We start from the raw sequence: 20,557 nt of genomic DNA on the forward strand, positions 1-20,557 counted from the left end.
GAAATATGTTCGTCTAAAAACCCGTTCAAGATCGCAAAAGGAAGACAATTTCCACAAATTCTGTTCGTTTTTTTTTGACAAAAATGATGTTATAACGTTGTGCATGACTTGGCTTTATGCATCAATTAACTTGACTAGATTCAAGTAACTTATGTCAAACGATTCGACAAGACTTGAGCCAAGTAGGATTCGACAAGACTTGACTTGATATGATTGCCTGCTGTCAACATTTTACCTCCAATTCGTTGGCACTTGTAGAGGTCTCAATTTTTCGACGTCGTAGAATCCCTGATCTAGCACTATTTCTGGTTTTTGGTTGATCGGGGATCGCTTTTTAACTAAGCGGGAACAGATGTTTTCATCACTTTTAAAAATTAGCCTCTAAAAGGTAAATTGTCTAATGCAATTCTATGCATTTCCTACATATTCCGCATATGATGGTGTTGGACGTGTAGAGCAAATACAAATACAAGTACAAATACGAGCAGAGCTTGAGTTGTTACAAGTAAATTAACATGCTTAATTCTAAGCAAGTAAACTGTAAATTCCGCTTCAATGTAGGCCTATAGTGTTTTTACCTGTTAAGACTTATATCTGAGTCATTCAGTAAAATGTTATACGTTAAAGCATAGATATTCTTTCCTTGGCTATACAAAAAGTCATAATATATTTGCGTTTCGTTTTTTATTTGTATTTGTTCATAAAGCAGTAGCACGGTGAGCATGTAGCAGCAGTATTTTACCCATTTAACAAAGACTGAAAGTAATTTATAAAACAAAACTTACTTGACCACGAGGGCAATCATGCGAAAACGTATACAAGATTATGCCTTAGTATGATAAAAGGTCATAGAAACATAACGTAAAGCGGTATCTTTATTTTTCTGACAAAACATTCCTTCATAAAATATCTCGTTAGATTTCATAGGGTGTGTTTGCTTTGGATATGGCGCGTTTAGGTTAGATTGTAAACATCTATGAATCCACCAACCTGACTTCATATCTTCGCCGCAATAGCTTTGGTCGACATCATCATTGTCAGCATCTGGTGTGCTGAACTCGCCAAAATAAATTGGAGATCCATCAAAACAACCGCGACCATTCAGACTGAACACAGTTGAATAATAGTTTGATTTTTTTGACCCGAAAAAATATATTTCGTACTGAAGAAATGTGCTGAAACCATCCCAATCTTCAAGGTCAATCCCAAGATCCGGTGTTATTATTGAAGTGAATCCTTCTGAAACTGTCGTAGTCTGCCTCGAAAAACGATAAATATTTTCCAATCCCAGCCAAAATTCACCTCGGGGATTCCCAAACCCCCTCACGTAATCGTCCCAGCCCCTATTAAAGTTGACCTCCCCGTTGATTCTTCTTTGTATTGTTGTCCAGCCCTTCTTAGTTGAAACGAGCTCCATATCACAGTAGACGTAGGTGAACTGGAATCGTTCCTTGAGCCATATCGGGTAGATACCACTTGATGTTGAACCACTTGCGTAGATGCTTGTACATTCTAAAGGAAATATCAGTAACACTTTATAAAATAGAAGGTGGCAGTACCAGAAGTTTGCAGGAGTGGCAGAATCGCGGTGTTTTTCCGGTACTTAGTACCTTTAAAGCAATTATTGTTTGAGAGATATGTTTTTCAAAAGTTCATTAAACCTTAAAGTCCTTTTTTAAATTACAAATATCCATTAAAGTCGCAAGGAGTGAGGTTATTTATGTTTTGTTCTAAAGTAACCTAAAACTGAGCCATATCATACGTCAATAATTGCACTTGCAGCAGGTGCAAAAAATTTCGGGATCAAATAATGGGCTACTTTTTTAAAACAGTAGCGAATAGCAGAGCTATCGATACATTTTTTGCCAAGTACGCAGACCGTGACGGACGGTGTTTTCAAGCGACTACCTAACTCTGAAAACATGTGACATGCATCGATTAATTAGTGATATTATTAGAACTAAAATCAAAATGGTTAATATAGCGATAAATTTTTAGAAAACAGAAACAGCGTAAAAATATATAAATTTATACGAATGGCCTCAATAACAAGTCCTCACAAAGTAACTAAATCATAATTTGTCACCTTTTAAAAATCCGGCAGAAATAACGAACTTTCGGGCGTTTTCTGCAAACTCGATGGAGTTTGCGTACATCTGTTGTTTGTAGTTGCAATTTTGAAGATTACGTAATTGCCAGTTTCTTAGATTTCCCTTTCTCAAGCTTTCACTAATTTTTTGAGCTCGATGCAATAATCTGCTAGCTTGGTCAGCCTTGACTGCTTTACAATAGCTCCAATGAAACGTCAACAATAAAAACAAAAAATCTAGAAACCATTTTCTGAGGTTTCGATTTTGATGCAGCATAATTGATTGTAACATTTGCCTGAAAACCAACGCTACCAATATCTGCAATTAATATTGTACGTTACAGAATGCAGCGCAATCTTACGAGATGCGCGTGGAACGATTGATTTCCCAATCGCAAAGGAGTGTAATAATGACGTCATGTTGCCTGGTACTACATCGTGGGAAATTCAGTTGAAAGCGAGAGAAGTTGCTTATTTGCAGTTTGATGAAGTTTTGTTCAGGTAATGGCCAACGATTACGAACTTAAATGATGTAGGTCTATGTGTCATTTCTACAGTGCAGGAAAAAACTTACAAAGTTTCGAAAATGGCGCCAAAAATGAAACAAACTAATTTTTGCAAAACAAGCTCATTAACGGTAAAACCAGTTTTTGAGACTAGTTTAAGTATTTTGTTCTTTTGTGCGGATTTTTGTATGTAATGTATTGTGTGAAACTTCATTAAATTCAACTTTTAGACAAAAATCCTATATTTCGATAGTAAAGAAAAAGGTAAACATGTTTAAAATAAGTTATTTTTGCTTTTCAGTTCATCGTATCAAGCTTAAAAAATACATAAGAAAGTTTTATTTTGTACTTGATTTTTAAAAAAACATTCAGCTTACATCAAGTTTCTTGGTTACCAACCTGACAATTGATTGAAAAGTTAACCGAAATTAAAATTTCTCTAATATATTTATGTCACACAGTTGTGTGAAAGCAGAACTGAAGTTAACAGGAAATGGACGTGAGATTTCTGTTTGCCAGTATAGAAAGAAACCCAAGGGCTATCCCAACTTTTTGTATAAAACAAATGTTGTTATTACTTTGGAGAGATTTACGAATAAATGCAGCGAGGCAAATATTTCTTTTGCTTACAATCGCATTGGTAAGTAAATGTCTTCAGAGTGCAGGAATGTATCAGCTGTACTGATAAAGCAGTGAATAACGATTCAAAAATATTTAAGGCTTTCGATTAATGACTTCCCACGCACACATTCCAACCGGACGAAAAGTTCAGTTTGTTGCCACACTGACTGGAGCAAGCGGTTTAAATCTCGATTGTGAGATTTTGTACGACACAATGAACAGAACTGAACTTCAAACTGAGACCCTCACAGCAGAGCGTTCATTCAAATTTCCTGGAAAGTATACAGTTGATGCCAAGTGTTTTATTTCGAACATTAAGTTCATTACCACTCAAGAAATTGTTGTTTACGTGGAAGATACCTTATCGGCTTCACGATTGCAAATATCTTACCAACAAACCAACTTCCACACATCTCCAGCTTCAGTTGAACTCATCTTCTACCACAAATATTATTTTCCGATCTCGTACGCTCTCCTGGTGAATGACGTCGTAATAACCGAGCTTCAGAAGGCACATACGTTTGATAACACAAAAATTTCATCGAACGAAACTGTCAAGTTCAAATTGAACTCAACCGTGCAAAGATTGGTTGGATCAGGAAAACATGACGTCACCTTATTGTTGCAAAATAATGTTTCTTCGGTGACGTATTTGAAGCCAGTCACTTTGTACGAAAAGATCAAACCTTTTAAAGTGATGACGAAACAATACGTCGGTCTTCGACCCAATTCTTTCATCATAAACGCGGCACTTAGTTCAGGAGCTCCGGTAAATCTTGCAATCGAGGTCAGATCGATTCAAACCAGCTCGTCGGTTTTTAAAACTTCGATATTTTGCCCACATGATTGCCACTCGATGGCGGTAGAGGCAACCCTGTCTCAAGCAGGGCTTTACGAAGTTGTGGCAATAGCTACAAATAAAATCTCTATGTCGATGTCATCCAGACCATTTGAAGCGTTGCCACAAATATATGACGTCTACATCACGTCACGTGGATTTGATTTTGAAATCTATAGAGAGGTGTTTATATTCATCAGAGGTGACTTGGGAGATTACAAAATGACTTTAACAATCGATGAAAACGTGGAGAAGAATTTAACTTTGACAATTTCAAAGACGGAATATAAACACCAGGCGTTGCCCAATCTACCGTTCGACGCTAAACATTACATGTTAATCAGAAACGAAAGTCTTTTCTACGAAGCTCGGCAGGTCGCCGTGCTTATTAGAAATGAGAAACAAACGTTTCGTTTCGTCGAAAACGTTCCAAAAACATTAGAGACCTCATGCCTGGAGAGCGTCAGAATTCGCGACGGGAAAGTTGGCGGTGGACTCGACGAACGTTTGAAAGTCGTTGAAGAGTTGGTCTTAAGCGCAGACCTTGCGTTCATATGCCTTAGAGTGCCATACTCTGTAGATTACAAATGGAGAGCGTATCGAGTGACGTCAAAAATAGACATCCCAAAAATTGGCGATGAGGTTCAACTTAACACGAGCTCAGTTGAACCAGAGCTTGTGATTAATGCCGGCGCATTATTACCCGGATTGTACGTCATAAAGCTCAACGTCAATGTCACCTCTGACTATGACCTTAACGTAGAAGCAAAGGGCGATGACTATACTTTGGTAGAAATTCCCAAGAGGAAATTAAATTTTCTAATCAAGGGAGGAGATGTGGTCGAGGCTGGTGAGTCGATAATATTAGATTTCTATATTTAAGGAGTGCGCTTGTGCGGTTTCCCATTACAAGTAATAATATCCCGAAATGCTTAACACAGGAATGAACACAAATGTTTTGAAATTTGAGTCATCAATTGACTTTACCAAACACGAGGGAAATATCAAACGTTACTGGTTTTGTGCCGTCACACAAAAAGATTTACCAACGAAATTAGAAATTGGAAGAATTCAAAGAAAAGGTTTGAAAAAATGTTCTCAATTTAGAAATTCTTGGTCAAAAATCGATTTTTTATTTTTCACGTTCTAGGTTCCTGCTTCGATTGGCAAACTCTTGACGTTACTGGCAATGACGTCATGGAAATTTCCATGGACAAATTGGTACGAAGCGACCATTATTACGTCAGGTTAATCGTTTATGGTCCGCATTATGAAGCAACGTTCGCCGACCAGACAATTGTTATGAAATCAAATCCAGTCCCAAATCTTACTTTAAGGCGAGTTTTGCGGAAATTTTTCTCTATCTACTTCCTTAAGCTTAAATCTATATTCTTAAACATACAACTTCTTTATAATTAAGTTCCATTTAAATTCAACATTTTTCTTTGAACTTTAGATGTTGGTCAAATTGTGGGAGGCTGTTTGCTCCTCACAAGCCAATCATTCTTCAATTGGATTGTGACGATTGCACACGTCACACTTGGATATTGTCACTGAAATCGGGACAACAATTAAATTTATGCATGAATCAACGATTTTGCAAACTTAGCAAATCAATACTCAACAAAATTATCACGTCATCAAATGTCACAGGAACAGGTGAATTCATTTACAGAAATACGATGTTATCATTGAATTAAAAGTACACCAGCATCAAATTAAACTTTGAACTTGATATCCAGGATACGATATTGATGGTGATATGGCATCAACCACCCTAATTCTTAACCCATCATCACCACCTAGCGGTGGTAGTTGTAAGGTCCAACCCAGAAATGGAATCGCTTTTGTCACAAAATTCAATGTCTCCTGTTCTGGCTACGCACAAGGCGATGCGCTTTTGAAGTTCAAGTTCTCTGTCAATGAAAAAGGTAGAACCTCATGTTGTAGCAAGTATACAGAAGTGCCAATATTAAAATTATATCTATGTTATTAACTCAAGGTACGCTAAACCTAAACTCAGGTAATTTAGGATGTGAATTTAAAGTAAAAAAGTTTGTTGTTTTATTGTCCAAGCGTATCTCATAATGTCAAATTGTTCATATCATCCAAATCTATTGCGTAAGTAAGCTAAAGATAGAAATGAAACGTATGTGGTCCTACTAAACATTTTTGCTACCCCTTGAAGTCGTGTCGTGACTTAAAATACTTTAACTCAAATAACGCAGGTGACATCTAACACTGCGATGTTGTAAATTTTCCGTGGTTTATTACTTTGCGCTATTTCTATGTGCTGAAGCGTGGAAAACGATTCGTTTTCGCATTAGCGACAGCAATATCCATAAACATACTTAAATATATTGTTTCTATGAAACATATTTCCCGACACAGGGATTGGAGAAGTCTAGATGCCACTGGGTGGTGCTGTCATCTAGAACGCACTAACTATATACGGTCAGGTAAACTTTCGGCTTGTTATTTGCCCATCCGCACAAATGCAGAGGCCACAGAGTTTCCCCATTAGCGAGGAATTGCACGGGAGGCAATTTTATGCAGTAAAGACCGATATTTATGAAGTAAATCGCCACAAACACAAATAGAATTTTCTGTCGAGTAAAAGTTATCTAGGCTTGATCAACCTGCTTGCTTCGTTTTTTTTTTATCACGATGAAACAGTACAAGTGAGGGCATTAAATACTTTTCTTTGTGTAAAGACTCCAGTCAAGAATAGAGTGAGGAAACGAAGCCATACGTAATCAAACCCATTCCTAAAGCAAAACTATCGTTTATGTCAACAGGGAACGTTTGAAAATTGTAGTAAAAATACAAGTTTGTTTAGTTTTGCTGTTGCCATCTTTCAACAATTAAAATGCGGCCGGAACAATGGGATAAATTAATTATCGTTAATACCGCATTCAATTAAACCGGTCGTATATCGTCGTTGTCTTCGGTCCAGCGTCGCATTGGTCTGGCATCATGTTCAACGGCTACAACATACAATAGTTAGCTATAGTAGAGTTACATTACTCTTCTTCTGCAGTGATTAAAAATTTTGCGAACTTTTGGTGACACCGCTTGAAATAAGCGAAATGTCTATAGCTTATATTAACTACAACATAATTTCATCATTTACTCTTTTGTTGCTTACTCTTAATAAGAGAAATGTCTGTGGGCCACATCACGGTGGTAAAACTTTTAACAAACATGAATCCTTCACTTACTACCGGCCATTCGGTGCTTGTACAAGATGTTGTCATAGATTAAGATCTAACATAGAAATATTTTCAGGTCAGAATAACGTTTTGCAAAGTAGCTGCGATCCGAACCTCTATGACCTCACATTGCCGTCAGAGCAATTAGTTTCTGACGTCACAATTTCGATCACAATATGCGGCCTTCGTCATTCGTGCACTGAGAAAAACTTGACTGTGACTTTGAGAAAAACTTCCGACGTAAACGCTCACGTAAAAACCGAAATATACTACTCGATGTTCAGCCAGAATCTTCAAAAGACTACGCAGCTTATGCTGTCCTTGTCTTCTTCAAAGATTCTGCAGCCAAGCATGGTTGGTTTATGACGTCATTGTACATATTTATTGATGGACCACTTTGAGTACTGTACTTTAATATTTTCTTTGTTTAACAGATAACTATGATAATAAAACGAGTGGGAAAATACCCGCTAAATACACTGACGTCAGTTAAGCAAGTGGCTGATGTATTACGTCACCTTACGGATGGCTACGGCGTCGCAAATGGGTATCACAGGGTAAGACCTGGAGTATAGAAGTTTACGCGGTAGATTTAAAAACTAAACTAAACATTAATTTACTGGTTCATTGTTTTATATTTTCAGTACCTATTGGTGAGACTTTTAGACAGCCTGGAGCTCGTTCTTAAACCCAACACTAGCGAAGATGATCATGATGTCAAAATGTCAATTGCGGCTTCATGCATTGTCGTTACGTCACATTTGATGGAATTTTCCAACGAAATTAGTTTCAAAGTAACAAAGTGCATAAGTTTATTGACGTAACAATTCAATTCTTAAATGACAATTAATTATCCAAGATCAAAGAAAATTCGCGAATTAACCGGCTGGGCAAGCTGTTTATGACGTCATTAGTACCAGGAGAAGATACGATGACCTTTGGAACAAAATCTGTCAAAGGAAGATTCCTAAAGTGGAACAATGACGTCATGAGTAAGTACTAATGTGCAGGCATTTCGATCTCGCCGTTCACTTTGAGCTCAAGGGCGACCACCGACGAGTTTTGTTTCAGAATCTCACAAAATATCACGTTCAATTTCTTCTCTTTTACGTCTTTCTGTTACCAAATATTAGACTAAATTAAAGAACAAGTTCAGATTTTTTCCGTACGTCGCTGGCTACGTCCAATTTTATTACACTATATACACTTAATGTAGCCAAAGTTTTTGTGTTTGGCCGCACTCGCGTATAATAAGTGATAACCTGAAACAGAATGCTGAGCTAACTTGATGTTTTTAACGAAAATAAATTAACAAATTAGACTTGAGATTTTTATTTTTTGTGGTACCGTTAAAACTCGATAACGACGATATTCATCATTTAATTAATTTCATTTTTTATCGTTTTGTCATTTTTAATCTTGAAACGATAAATCACTAATCATATTGCGTATGTTTTTGGTGTAGGAGAAATTTTACGTCGAAATATTTGCATAACCTTGGCGACATTTGAGCATTTTTACATGATTATTTGTCGTAAATCTTGCTCAGTAAAATGTTCTTGGTAACGTTTTCGCTCTTTGACGCCAACTTGTGCTTTACTTCGACTGAAACTTACGAAATAGCCTAATGTTTCTCAGATCCACTCAATGGTAGCTCTTTATTTCGACTTCCAAACATACAGACATTGAGCAATGAAGTCATCAATGTCGAGGTATAAATTCTAATTTGCTTTATTTTGCGCGATTTAACGCGATAATGAAACGATTTAATTATTTCTAGGTCTTCACCTACAATTCGTCCATCGACTTTAACACGAACACTCACAAAGTCGATCAAGTTACCTCCGTTTCTATGACAACGGGATGGCAAAACGAGATCCCGATCAGTCGCAATGATGCCAAAAATCAAACAATTGGCTTCCCCTTGCCAGCACAGCCTGGTAAAGGAAATATAACAATGAGGGTTGAGAGTGAATGCGACGTGGCTGGTTGTCACAGCAAAGCCGCAGGTTGGGCTTTGTTTGATTTGGCGATTAACCGACGAGATGGTAGCGGCCTCTTTCTTACAATTCATGTCGAAAACACGGATCAGGAAATCGAAAATTGTACAATGAGCCTGGAAACTACCGAGCAAAGCTCTTTCAAATTAAACAAAAAGTTTCACGAAAAGGGTTTGTTCGCAGAAAAATAATTGTCACAGATTTTATGTTTGTAAAAATCAACGCGTTTGTAATTATTTTCTTTGGAATTTTTTAAAATTTTTTTCGAGTTTATTCTCAGAGTCTTTGTACACCTGGTCGATTCCTGCAAGTTCGCTTCCTCGTAGAGAAGTCGAACTGAACTTTACAGTGTATGTTGATCTCGGTGCGGGCTATTACCGCATTGGAAGTTTAATCCGCGTGACATTTACTTCATTCATACTGAACTGCTTGCACTGGGAAGATCGAAGGCACAACTGGGGCGAGAGCTCTTGCAAGGTGAGATATTTGATGTCGATCTTTGTTTGATCTGAGAGTTTTGCAGCAGAGTTTAAACCAATTCTTGATTTAACTCCTATCTTTTGTTCATTACAAGTATTATGAGCAAAGTAATCTTATTATCATCAGGTCCATCAAAACGCTGGGATAGTTAATTGTGAATGTGACGTAGACCAGGCCACACGCAACAGGTTTAAGAGGAGCGGAGAGGAGGCGATTCCTCAGATTATCTACGCTTCCCATCTTCTTGTGTTTCCCAACAAGATCAATTATGACAAAGTAAAAATGTTTATGAAATAATAGAAGTTTTTACTTCTAATTGATGATATTATTTTTTGAATCGCGTTTAGCTTTCCTGGAATTTCTGGGAGCAATTCCAACAAAACCCAGTGATCATCAGCGTTTTATCTGTTCTTTACGTCATCTACGGTCTTCTCCTTATATGGGCGAGATGTAAAGATAAAGATGCACAGAAAAAAGTATCAAGTTATCAAACTATTGTCAACTTCATGAAATATTTTACCAAATTTTAATCATAAAAACATTGAAGGGACTCTTCATTGAAGTTGCTGACAACTCACCAAACGACCAATACCGGTATTATGTTACAATTTATACCGGTAGTCGTCCAAACGCCGGTACCACCGCGGCAGTCAGCATGAGACTGCTGGGAAAAAGACGAAGAAGCAATGCCCACGTCATACAAGTAAAACGATGACGTCTGTCATGATGTATGATAGTTTGTTCCGACATCATAATGATTGATTGTTTGTTTAGCGAGAAAACGACAACGTCCTGTCGGTGGGTAGCGTACAATCGTTCCTTATTACCACACCACGTAGCTTGGGCGACATCAAAGCAGTCAGGATGTGGCGCAATGACGGAGGGAGCAGTCCTGAGTGGTATGAATTAGTGACAAGTTAGCTGCAGTTGTATGAATTAGAGTTGTAAACGGGAATTATTTTGTTAAACTGAAGGCGAAAATTTATATGAAGCACGAAGTAGACCCTGAAGTTAAATTTACTGAATGAATCAAATTCATCTTTTGATGATAATTAATCTTTGATGCATTCGTGTAATGAAAGTGCCTGTATAGTGTGGTGTAGTGTGTAGTGAAAACCAAGCCCGATTTAAAACTCTGGCGTGACTTAGTTATTTATCGCGAGCTATGCGTCAGGTACCTGGAACGGATGGTTGTACGAGATTTGGAAACAAGCGAGTGTTGGTTCTTTCTGTGCGGAACCAGGTTCAGCGACGTCCTGGAATATATATTCCGGGCTGCGACGTTAGAGGAACTGCAAGTATCGAACAAATTGTTTCTCTTAAAATGCGAAAACCACTTTAAAGACAGGTGTGTTGGTTATAAGTTTCACCACGCTATGGCGGTTTATTATCTCGAAATCTTTTCATTTTCAGACACGTCTGGTATTCCATCTACGGCATGAGGCCATGGCAGCAATACGTCATGACGAGGGTGGAAAGAGTGGCGACGTGTTCTCTCTTCATGTTCATGGTCATGTTAACATCTATGATGTTTCATGGACACAATTATGTAATGGACGGAAATGTGCTGACATTTGGGAACTACTACTTCAAGTGGTCCCACATTGTCGTTGGTAAGTTCAGTCAAAAGTTAATGAAAGCCAAGATGTTTATAGTTTTCAAATAATCAGGTTGCGCAAGTCTTAATAAATTTTTTCTTCTTTAATAAAGGCATTGAAAGCGCTTTGATGTGTTTTCCCGGGCCCTTTATAATTAGCCTATTGTTCCGTCATGCCCAACGACGGAAAGGGAACGAAAATCCAATCCCTGACAACACTCTGCAGTCTAAACTCACCAGAGTCCAGCACAAACCAGCTACGTCACTTGTGCGTAACCATGACGTTGAAAACACTGACACCACGATGAAAGAAAACAATAGAAAGTTATCACAAGTAAAAACTGCAAAAGTTGACCAAAACCGAAAAAAGATTGGTCAACATATTCCAGACGATAAAGATCGTCCATCGACATCTAAAGAAATCTCAAATCTCGTCATCAATCAACCTCCAACTTTTCCGGGAAAGGTTGAAATTGTAAACGAAACGAAAACGCGAGAGAAAAATCCCCGAAAATTAAGAGATTTGTCGATGACCAAAACATCTACATCGTCGTGGGTCGAACATGATCTGGCCACTAAGCCATCGCCAGCTAAAAGTGTGACGCCATCAAAAATGAAGAAGTACATTCCATCGCGCGTCGAACGGAACGCGGCTACTTTGTCACCGCCGGTAAAAGCTATGACTTCGTCTAAAAAGAAACCATCGAAGTCTTCGCGCGTTGAAAAAAATGTAGCTTCAACATCATCTCCGGTTACAGCTAAGACGACGTCAAAAAAGAAAACGTCAAAATTTTCACGCGTTGAAAAAAATGTAGCTTCTACGTCATCTCCGGTTAAAGCAAATACGACGTTAAAAAAGAAAACTTCAAAGTCTTCGCCCGTTGAGAAAAATGTAGCTTCTACGTCATCTCCGGTTAAAGCAAAGACGACGTCAAAAAAGAAAACGTCAAAATTTTCACGCGTTGAAAAAAATGTAGCTTCAACGTCATCTCCGGTTAAAAAAAAGACGACGTCAAAAAAGAAAACGTCAAAGTCTTCGCGCGTTCAACAAAATGTGGCTACGTCATCACCAGTTAAAGCATTGACGTCATCAGTGGTTAGACCATCGGCAAGGTATATTGCTGGTTGCTTTGGTTAAAACCAGTTTGTTCGTGAAACAAAATTGTTTATATTCAGGCCGCCATTGTCTGCTGCTGAAGCACAGCAAGAATTTACAATCTTGGAAATAGATCCCAACACGATGGATCCTCTTGCCATTGTTCACTTTTCCATCTACGTCGCATGGTTCTACATCGTTGCTGCTATGATCGCGTCGACTGTGATTTGCGTCATGTTCGGTATGACGTATGGGCTTGAAACCTGCAGAGATTGGTGAGTCATTGTTACCTAATAATAACAGTTAAGATTACGTCACACCTGCTAATACTTGATCCAATTTCAGGTTGGTTTCGTTCGTGGTGGGTTTCATTGAAACAGTCATAATTCTTGAATCTTTAAAAGTGGTCGTGATTGCTTACTTCTCAGTGCTAAACAACCCGAGGCACGATCTTCGCGACTGGATTCCTCCTTTACCACCATCAGGTTCTTATCAGAAGCATGATTTAGTGAGCGCTTTGAACATGATATTGATGATTTATTTTTACCTGAAGTGAGGCCCCGCTCTTACGTTAATCGTGGCGCAATAAGGAGAAAACAGAAGAGAGAAAAACCGACCAATCCAATTTATCGTTCTCCAACACGTGAGAGAACTAATCGCAAGATAAACACGCAGGAGAATATAGAAATGCGACTCATCAAACAACGTGTTTCTCCTTAAGGCTGACTTGGAAGTGCTGCCGAGTCACAATGCATTTCACAGTAGACTGTTGTTTACTGTTTTTAAACAAAGAAGCATTTTATATGAATGGTATAGTATGGTATTGGTACGGTACGGTATCGTTTCCAAATGTACAGCAATATTGAAAAGTAACTCCCTATTTTTAATATACTTGTACACAAAAAAATATTAAAAAATATGAGTCAAATTGTATGACAAAAAGTATGAATTAAAATCTGTAACTCTGGCCATCAGCATTTGCCACCAGCTTCCTAAGCCACCTGGGAACCCCCTCAACCGATATGATGAGAAATTCCTGTCGCACGGAAGACGTAGCTACTCATGGTGGTAAAGTAAACTTGCTCCTTTTACCAACCTCAAAGAATAACATCGTACGGTGCCACGTCATAACTTCTGGCTGGTCACTCATGCGGACTACGACAACTTACCAATCTCCCAGGGAAGTGGACATTCAACTTTTGACGAATAGAGCAATGATGGTTTGAGAAGCGGTGGCGAATGCTGATTGATTAAATTTTAAGTTGAACTCCATGCTGTTCACTTTTTTATGTTTATTTAAACTACAGGCAATGTGTTTAAAGATAGGGAGTTACTTTTCAATCTCTTAGCGCTGTATTTCTACAAAATGAGGGAAATATTTGAACGGCCTTCAATCGATGATTCCTCATCACTTGCTTTCTATTGTCCAACTATTTAGTCTTTATACGTTTTCAGATAGCTGCAGTTTTATAGTTTTACCGACTTGAAACTGTTCACCAGGACCGGTGAATAATAGCAAAAATCATTAGTGTCTTGCCGAAGCTCATTACAACGGTGGCGACGTTGGAAATCGCATCATCCAAATTCTGAGCCTTAATCGCTCTCTCAATTGATATATAAGCGACGATCAAATGGCGTAACTTAATCTTATAATAACTTAATTGTATGGATCAAAGTTAGTTTATTCAATGATTATATTTGATATTTACATACTAACTATTATTTTAGGGGTGTACAGACCAAAATACTCTACTACTCTGCGCTGAGGTAATTTATTTCGGATTCAAAATTTCGAGTTTTTTTTCACAACCGTTTGTAATTGAAAGGTTGAAGCCCATATCACGCTTTATAGCAGCTCTGCAAAGTTATTTATGGTTAGAATTTCGTGATAGATATCAAAATTGGCACGATGCAGTTTAATTCTAGGCGACACGTGTAGTGCTTGGTATCGCGATGTGAAGTTAAATTGAACAAATATTTCGGCTGCGCGTTGCAATAAATACGTTTAAGTATGAAGGAAATCGGTTTTATGAATCGGAAAAAGAAAAACTGAACTTGAACGCATTACGATGTGGTTCTAAAGCATTCAAGTTCATTTAAAGTGTACACCCCTAACCCTAAACTATGTATCGCCTCCTACTAATTGGCCTTCAGTTGAATTCTCAGAAAGCTGTCAAACCTTCGCCCAAGAAGTGGACAGCAAGTGAAACCGACCAGTCTGCGCAGACCCAAATTCTTCCTTGCTGTTGAAAACATGAAGGTAGCAGCAGACCGTGGTTGCAGTGGAATCGGAGAGAGCATTCCAAACTTCTGATGTTGGAATATGCTCAGGAATGCAATCAATCTAGTGAAAAATGATCAATTATATTCAAGTTAGTAGTTACCATATAATTTATTTTTATTTTTTCAACGATTTGGAGGTAACTGTTTATCTGCACAAGTTTATCTCCATGTAACAAAAAATTTCAGGCGTCAAAGTTTAACCATAAAGCAGTAAGCATCCAGCATGTGCATGGTTACCAGACTACAAGATAAAGTTTTTGTTATATTTACTGGTGACTGTTTTTTATATGTTTTAGATCGGACTTTTCACACAAATTCCAGATCCGGTCAATCGATTGAAAAATGATCCAGTAAAACCGTTTTATCAACCGGTTCCAGATTAAAAGCTTTCCCTCTCAACAACACCACCTAACGATAAGGTCAGAACATTTTTTTCTGGCGATGTACCTCACACAGCAGATTCCATCAAGCACTGAGCAGTATCGTCATCACATCTATTCAGAGATCTACATCGGTGTGCAATTGTGCTGTACAATCGAGGGCTCGACACCAAAGCCCAACGTTATTACCATATATGGCCACAAGAAACCGGGCTTCCGCCTGGGATGGGGTTTCTTTTACGGTGGGTTTTATTTTCCCATCCAATGTGGTGTACAAAATTGAAGCTGTAATCAACATTCTCTTGCTTGAACACACCACCTACTCGTTTACCAAATTCTGGATGGTAAACTTCCAATTTCCTGTGTTGTTGAGTTTCGTGGCCATGCTAGTTGTCATCAGCAACTTGATACCATCATTATTTTCATGAACGTTTCAAGCTTTTTAGTCTTTGCCGCTTATTACTGTGCATTAGCGCATGCTATCAGCAACTAGCATTGTTTTTTCGTCCCCACCGCGCCAATGACGAAAAATAAAATGTTTCATTGAATATTAATTTCTGATGCAATGTATAATGGAAATCTGTTTACATAAACAATCAAAAACAAAAGCCCCATTGGACTTATGGGCCTTTTTAATATCGTTGTGTGTTTCTTGTTGTTTGCAAAAGTATTTTTGGCCAGCTCCTTAAGGAGTAATTATGACTGCATAATTATTGCGGAGTGTGAAGGAAGCTTGATTAGTTAGTTGCTCCGGTGTAATTACCTTATTATTGTATGACAATAATTGGCCGGTGTTGTTGATCTCGGTTTGTTTTCCTCTCGGCACTTTGTTTGCCTGATAACTGAACCTGCGCTTGCTTGGCGCAAATAGTCTCGCTACTTTAAAAATCTGTTTTTAGTTTCAATCAAAGTTGACTTTCAATCTGTGGAACGCACCGAATGGCGCAAAGACCATGTAGCAAAGACCAGATAGATTAGATCTCTTTGGTTCCATAACGGGGTTGAGAATAAATATGGGCTAAATGACTTATGTGAACTCTTTGCTGAAACACAATTTTTGTGCAGTTATCGCGACGTTATTTTCGGCTTGCGATTATTAAACTATCGTGACAAGCGCTTCATTGTAAGGTTAAAAGAGGAAGTCAACTAATATTTTATCGGGCGTTTGTTAGAGCATTTCCAAAACGGGTTTTCCACTAAATGTTGACATGGCGGTACTATAACTGTGACGGTAAGACGCCCTGATCTATCTTTAGAGTTAGTAACACTGTATCCGTGTCTTTTTTAACTCACGCAAAATGATTGCGAATGCATGGTCAAAGAACAACATTGGGCTCAGCTTATCAAAGAATGATATCATACGAAGAGCTAGCTAGAAACCCTTCTCGCGTTGACAGGTGCTCCTTGCCATTCCGAACTAATCCATACTATAAGCGGATCTATACCAGACGAAACCACTAAAGTAGCAAACCCAAAAAAACACTTCTATTCGACAAGATGATGATAACTTGTTTTCATCAGAAAGCCAAATATAAAATATTAAACCAAATTTGTTTAGAAATTCTCCATCCAGCAGCAGATAATACTCCGTAAATCAGCTGTGTCTTGGGCAATAAAAGATAACTTGTAACTGCAATGTAGGCTATGATGTTCCAATGCCTTGTAACTGGCATCTTTTTTGTTGCCATGAATTGCAACAATTGACCAGCAGCTTTTTATATTAGTCAAGAAAAATCAAAAAATGGAGTACAGTACTTTTGTTATTGATAAATCGGACAATATACACTCCACTTTGCAGACCATGGCTAACAGTCATGCCAATGCGGCCAATTACACTGTGCTGCGTTTGAAAATTTTTTTTCATAGGTCAAAGATGTTTTAACTGTTTCTGAATCGATTTTTTGCGCTGAACTCAAAAATGCAACCAGTTTTTTTCAATCAGGTCAAGTTTTTTTTCTATCACATATTTAATTATGCTAGCTTTGGTCATTATTGTGCACAAAGAAACTAATTTCTGGGGTAGCTTAATTGGTCATGCATGTTGTCAATTTTCGCAAGATGGTATTTTTATTTGAATGTAAGGTTTTTGCAATGACAGCCATTTTAAATACTAAAAAAATATAATGACACAGTTGAAATAAAGGCACTTACAACTAACCAAGAAAGCTTCCTAACACATAATTTTGTTCAACGGCGCTCAACTTAAAAGTAGAAGTTAATATGTTACACTATAGACACGTAAACACTTCACATCACAAATGTGTTTTAAATGTGAAATACTTGCCAACATCAATGTGTGAAATAAAAATGAAGTGTTCGAAATAGCTTAACACAGAAAGCGTTGTGCGGCACATGATGATATTACGACGTTAAATGCAATAACAATATAAATACAAATGATTTATGCTGACAAAAAGTGTCGCTTCAAAGATTTTCTTCTATGTGTGGTATTGGGAAGATCTCTTTTTAAGCACCAACAGTAATCTGCAAGCATGTTTACATCCCAGTATCCTTGGTACCTTTCTTCCATATGGCGAAGGTCTTGGTGGAATCTCTCTCCCTGTTCTTCGCTGTAGTCACCACAGTTGTCAGGAAAGTAATCTAAATGCGAACTCAGAAAGTGCATTTTTACAGACATCCGGGCTCCAAGGGATTGAAAACTTTCAAGCAGCTCTTTAACCTGTGCTTCATAATCAGGGCTTCTATGCTTTCCAAGGAAGTTTGAAATTACTGCTCGAAATCCTGTCCATGCTCTTTTTTCTACTGCACTCATGTGTGCAGTAAAACCTTCGTCTTTCATCAGCTCACGGATCTGTGGCCCATCAAAGACTCCTGCTCGTAGCTTCGCTTCAGAGATACGGGGAAATTTCATTTGTAAGAACTTGAAGGTTGGGCCATCCTTATCAAGTGCTTTGGTATAGTTTTTCATGAGACCAAGTTTAATGTGGAGAGGTGGCAAAAGAATATTTTGTGGATCAACTAAGTAAGCAAATTTGACATTTTTAAAACCAGGTGTAAAACTTGTTCTGGGTGGCCAGCTAATTTGTGTGTAGTGGCGATCATCAGCCCTCGAGTCCCACAGACACAAAAAACATGGATGTTTAGTGTAACCAGCCTGTAACCCAAGAAGTATTGAAATCATTTTTAAGTCTCCACATATTTTCCATTTGTGTTGGCTATACTGAAGAGATTTCAAAAGGAATTTCATGTCTTCATAGCATTCAGTGAGCTTCACTGAATGTCCAACAGGAACAGAACCAATCTTATTGCCATTGTGTAGTAATACTACCTTCAAACTCTTTACAGATGAGTCCAAAAACAATCGCCATTCTGCCGAACTGTAGACTATGCCCAAAGCTAATATTAATCCTGAAACATCTTGACAGTATACTAGGGAATGGTCTTCGTCATAATTGAAATATTTTCTAAACTCTTTATCTCTATACCGATACCAGAAATATGTGGTGCATGGAGCTAGCAAGTTGTTCTCACGTAGTCGTGATCCTAGGAGCTGAGCGGATTCTTTGGTGAGATTTAAATCTCGTGTTAGGTCATTCAGCTGTGGCGTTTGGATATCATCAAATTATAATTGACACTTTTAAAAGGCGGTTTTTGCATTCTCTCTGGCTGGAATTAAGTAAATGTTAAAACAGACGTATTTATCGTGTTAATCTCTTATTCAAACAAGAAATTCAGAACCGACATATTTAACGCAGATTGAAGTGTTTCAAATAGCATTGTTTTCACGGCGTAAAGTTTGAGTGTACTTGAAAACGTTCAGATAACGTACAATGCGACACGTGGTTTATGGTAGCAAGGTATTGTTTTAGTATCTTTAATCAAATCGTGGTTTCAAACCAATATGTGATATAGTAAGTGTGTCAAGTGGTTTTTCTGTACTGGTGTAAAATCGATTTGAATTCTTTGTGATGAAAAGCTTAGAATAACATGGACACATGTACACGTGTGATAGCAGTTAATTTGGCACTACCTCATTGGTCAATATTTTAGTATATAAAACAAGTGTTGGATTTAAATGGCTCTCTTGGAAATTCTCTCTTCTCGGAGTCATTTCCGTTCCGCTGAATGGAAGTTATGGCAGAACTGGAATCAGATTAGGATCGAGAGACAAAACTGCATTCAACCGTCTGTTAGCGAGAAAATTGCGGCAGACATTTCAAAAATTCTCGAAGTAGCCAGTTGAAAGAAATCTCGCTAACGAACAATGACTATCATGCTACTGGCCTTATGGATTACGATGATGACGACGCTAGCCAACACTAGCCAAATCCAGCAACCAACACCGACCAGCGTCAAGCATCGCTCAAAAGAAAAATGGAAGAAAAATCATCAAGAAGAACGAAGTTATCAATCTGTTTTGGACACTTCTACATTTGATTCTGCACCCGATTAATTCTTAGCCGGTAAAGTACATTACTCATTTCTGAATAAATCGTAGCATGTTATTGGTGTTATTAGATATTAGCTAGCGCACATATGTCATACTTATTAATAACAAAAATATTAAATACGTTTCTTACTCTGATTTTACCTGATAAATTTATGTCCCCAAGGACAACGCGCATATCAATTCATACTGTAGTTATATCTTATTTGTTCTGCGTAAACCACGCATCATAATCATACTCGAGAAATTCAATTTGAATTAAAAGTTAATGTATTCCTTATCCCCCTGTCGACTTCTATCTATACTTATTTTTCCATATCATGTTTTGTGGTAGATGATTTTTTATTTTATTTTATTTGCATGGACACAGGCTAACTAAGCCAAATACTTATCAACGGTCACTTTCACCCCATTGTCTACCTACAAAGCATTCTCTTAATCTTTTCTTACGCTAAGCACTTTTAGCTACGTTTTATATTAACCCACCTTTATTGCTTCATAAATGACTTACATAAGTACAAGCGTTAACAAAAACGCCGTACGATTATTTTGCCTGTTTGTCATAATATACCAGGTTGCAAACTGCCAGCCTGTATAAGTCAGAATCTGTTGATTTGTGACTATATCCCGTAATAACCTCGATTCACAAATGGGTACCGCATAAACTTGCATCAACAAATGCAAGCAGAAAACGAATTGGGGCGAATCGCGATATTAAGCTTATTACTCAGACTGATCGAACTTTTATTTTCTTCTCCTGCATTATGCAAACCCTCTTAACCCTTACCCACCCTTGTACTTACATTATCTTGCTATACAAATTCGGCAAACCAAACGCGTTGTCCGATATCATTTGTGGCAAAATATTGAAATGCATTTAGTTGTAATGGCAATCATTTCATTCAAACTGTTTGTGTTAGGTTTTGTGTGCAACTACATTTATGATACTTTTATGTTACTTTGGTTTATGGTAAAAAGTATATAACAAAAACATCTCAAAATATTTAAAAACCCTTCTATATAACATAGCATTAGTGAAGAATGTTT

General features: G+C 37.7%; 2 protein-coding genes across 2 annotated transcripts; one reads left to right on the plus strand and one right to left on the minus strand.

Annotated features, from left to right (window-relative positions):
* Nucleotides 1-716: 716 nt before the first annotated feature.
* On the minus strand, nucleotides 717-2,378 carry LOC143453145 (angiopoietin-4-like). The gene is made up of 2 exons (XM_076954310.1): nucleotides 2,087-2,378; nucleotides 717-1,512 (listed from the first exon to the last, which is right to left on the minus strand). The coding sequence occupies exons 1-2, from the start codon at nucleotides 2,364-2,366 to the stop codon at nucleotides 824-826; spliced, it is 969 nt and encodes a 322-aa protein (XP_076810425.1). The 5' UTR covers nucleotides 2,367-2,378; the 3' UTR covers nucleotides 717-823.
* A 29-nt stretch (nucleotides 2,379-2,407) lies between these two features.
* LOC143453144 (polycystin family receptor for egg jelly-like) lies at nucleotides 2,408-16,013 on the plus strand. The gene is made up of 25 exons (XM_076954309.1): nucleotides 2,408-2,590; nucleotides 3,057-3,235; nucleotides 3,315-4,904; nucleotides 4,996-5,136; nucleotides 5,205-5,391; nucleotides 5,511-5,713; nucleotides 5,797-5,985; nucleotides 7,343-7,620; nucleotides 7,701-7,823; nucleotides 7,911-8,060; nucleotides 8,126-8,258; nucleotides 8,905-8,978; nucleotides 9,047-9,437; nucleotides 9,547-9,743; nucleotides 9,873-10,022; nucleotides 10,094-10,222; nucleotides 10,294-10,449; nucleotides 10,521-10,645; nucleotides 10,921-11,094; nucleotides 11,160-11,359; nucleotides 11,457-12,456; nucleotides 12,520-12,714; nucleotides 12,785-12,924; nucleotides 12,993-14,811; nucleotides 15,019-16,013. Exons 1-24 carry the CDS (start codon nucleotides 2,508-2,510, stop codon nucleotides 13,157-13,159), a joined length of 6,354 nt encoding a protein of 2,117 aa, XP_076810424.1. The 5' UTR covers nucleotides 2,408-2,507; the 3' UTR covers nucleotides 13,160-14,811; nucleotides 15,019-16,013.
* Nucleotides 16,014-20,557: the final 4,544 nt, after the last annotated feature.

Source organism: Clavelina lepadiformis, chromosome 4 (genome assembly GCF_947623445.1).
Source record: "Clavelina lepadiformis chromosome 4, kaClaLepa1.1, whole genome shotgun sequence".
In the NCBI taxonomy this organism is placed as follows: Eukaryota; Metazoa; Chordata; class Ascidiacea; order Aplousobranchia; family Clavelinidae; genus Clavelina; species Clavelina lepadiformis.